Raw genomic sequence first — 439 nt, forward strand, 5'->3', positions numbered from 1 at the left:
GGGGCACAGGGCCCTTTTGGCTGGGGGAGTGTAGGACTGAACACCCTGCGGCACCCTCCACCGACTCTTGGCAGACCTGGACAAGTTTGCGGCCGAGGACATCATGGACCCCATTGCCAAGGCCAAGATGGTGGCGCTGAAGGGGATCAAGAAAGTGATGGCTCAGGGCAGCATCGGGGTGGCCCCAGGCATGAACAGGTAAGGGTTCAACGGTGGGCAGCAGGGCACGGCCTGGGACGGGCAGGGTGCCTCGGCCCCGGCTCATCCCTCGTCTCTGCGTGTGTCCCCCCCCAAAGGCAACAGGTTTCCCTGCTCGCCCAGCGGCTCTCGGGGGGCCCGGCCGTCTCCGAGATGCAGAATCACTTGCTGTCGGGGAGTGGGCAGGTGAGTGGGGTGTCCGGGGTGGGGATGGGGGTCCCCTTGGGGCTGCCTGGTTTGG

General features: G+C 66.3%; 1 protein-coding gene across 1 annotated transcript in view; it reads left to right on the top strand.

Moving 5' to 3' along the window:
• LOC103899633 (histone-lysine N-methyltransferase 2D) overlaps positions 1–439 on the top strand; it is a 23229-nt gene that overhangs the window by 6041 nt on the left and 16749 nt on the right. The window contains exons 7-8 of the mRNA XM_019472305.1: positions 75–198; positions 297–384. Of these exons, the coding sequence (XP_019327850.1) occupies positions 75–198; positions 297–384 (212 nt within the window). The remainder of the gene's footprint in view (positions 1–74; positions 199–296; positions 385–439) is intronic.

This window comes from Aptenodytes forsteri, unplaced genomic scaffold, assembly GCF_000699145.1.
Source record: "Aptenodytes forsteri isolate BGI_AS27 unplaced genomic scaffold, ASM69914v1 Scaffold316, whole genome shotgun sequence".
NCBI lineage: Eukaryota > Metazoa > Chordata > Aves > Sphenisciformes > Spheniscidae > Aptenodytes > Aptenodytes forsteri.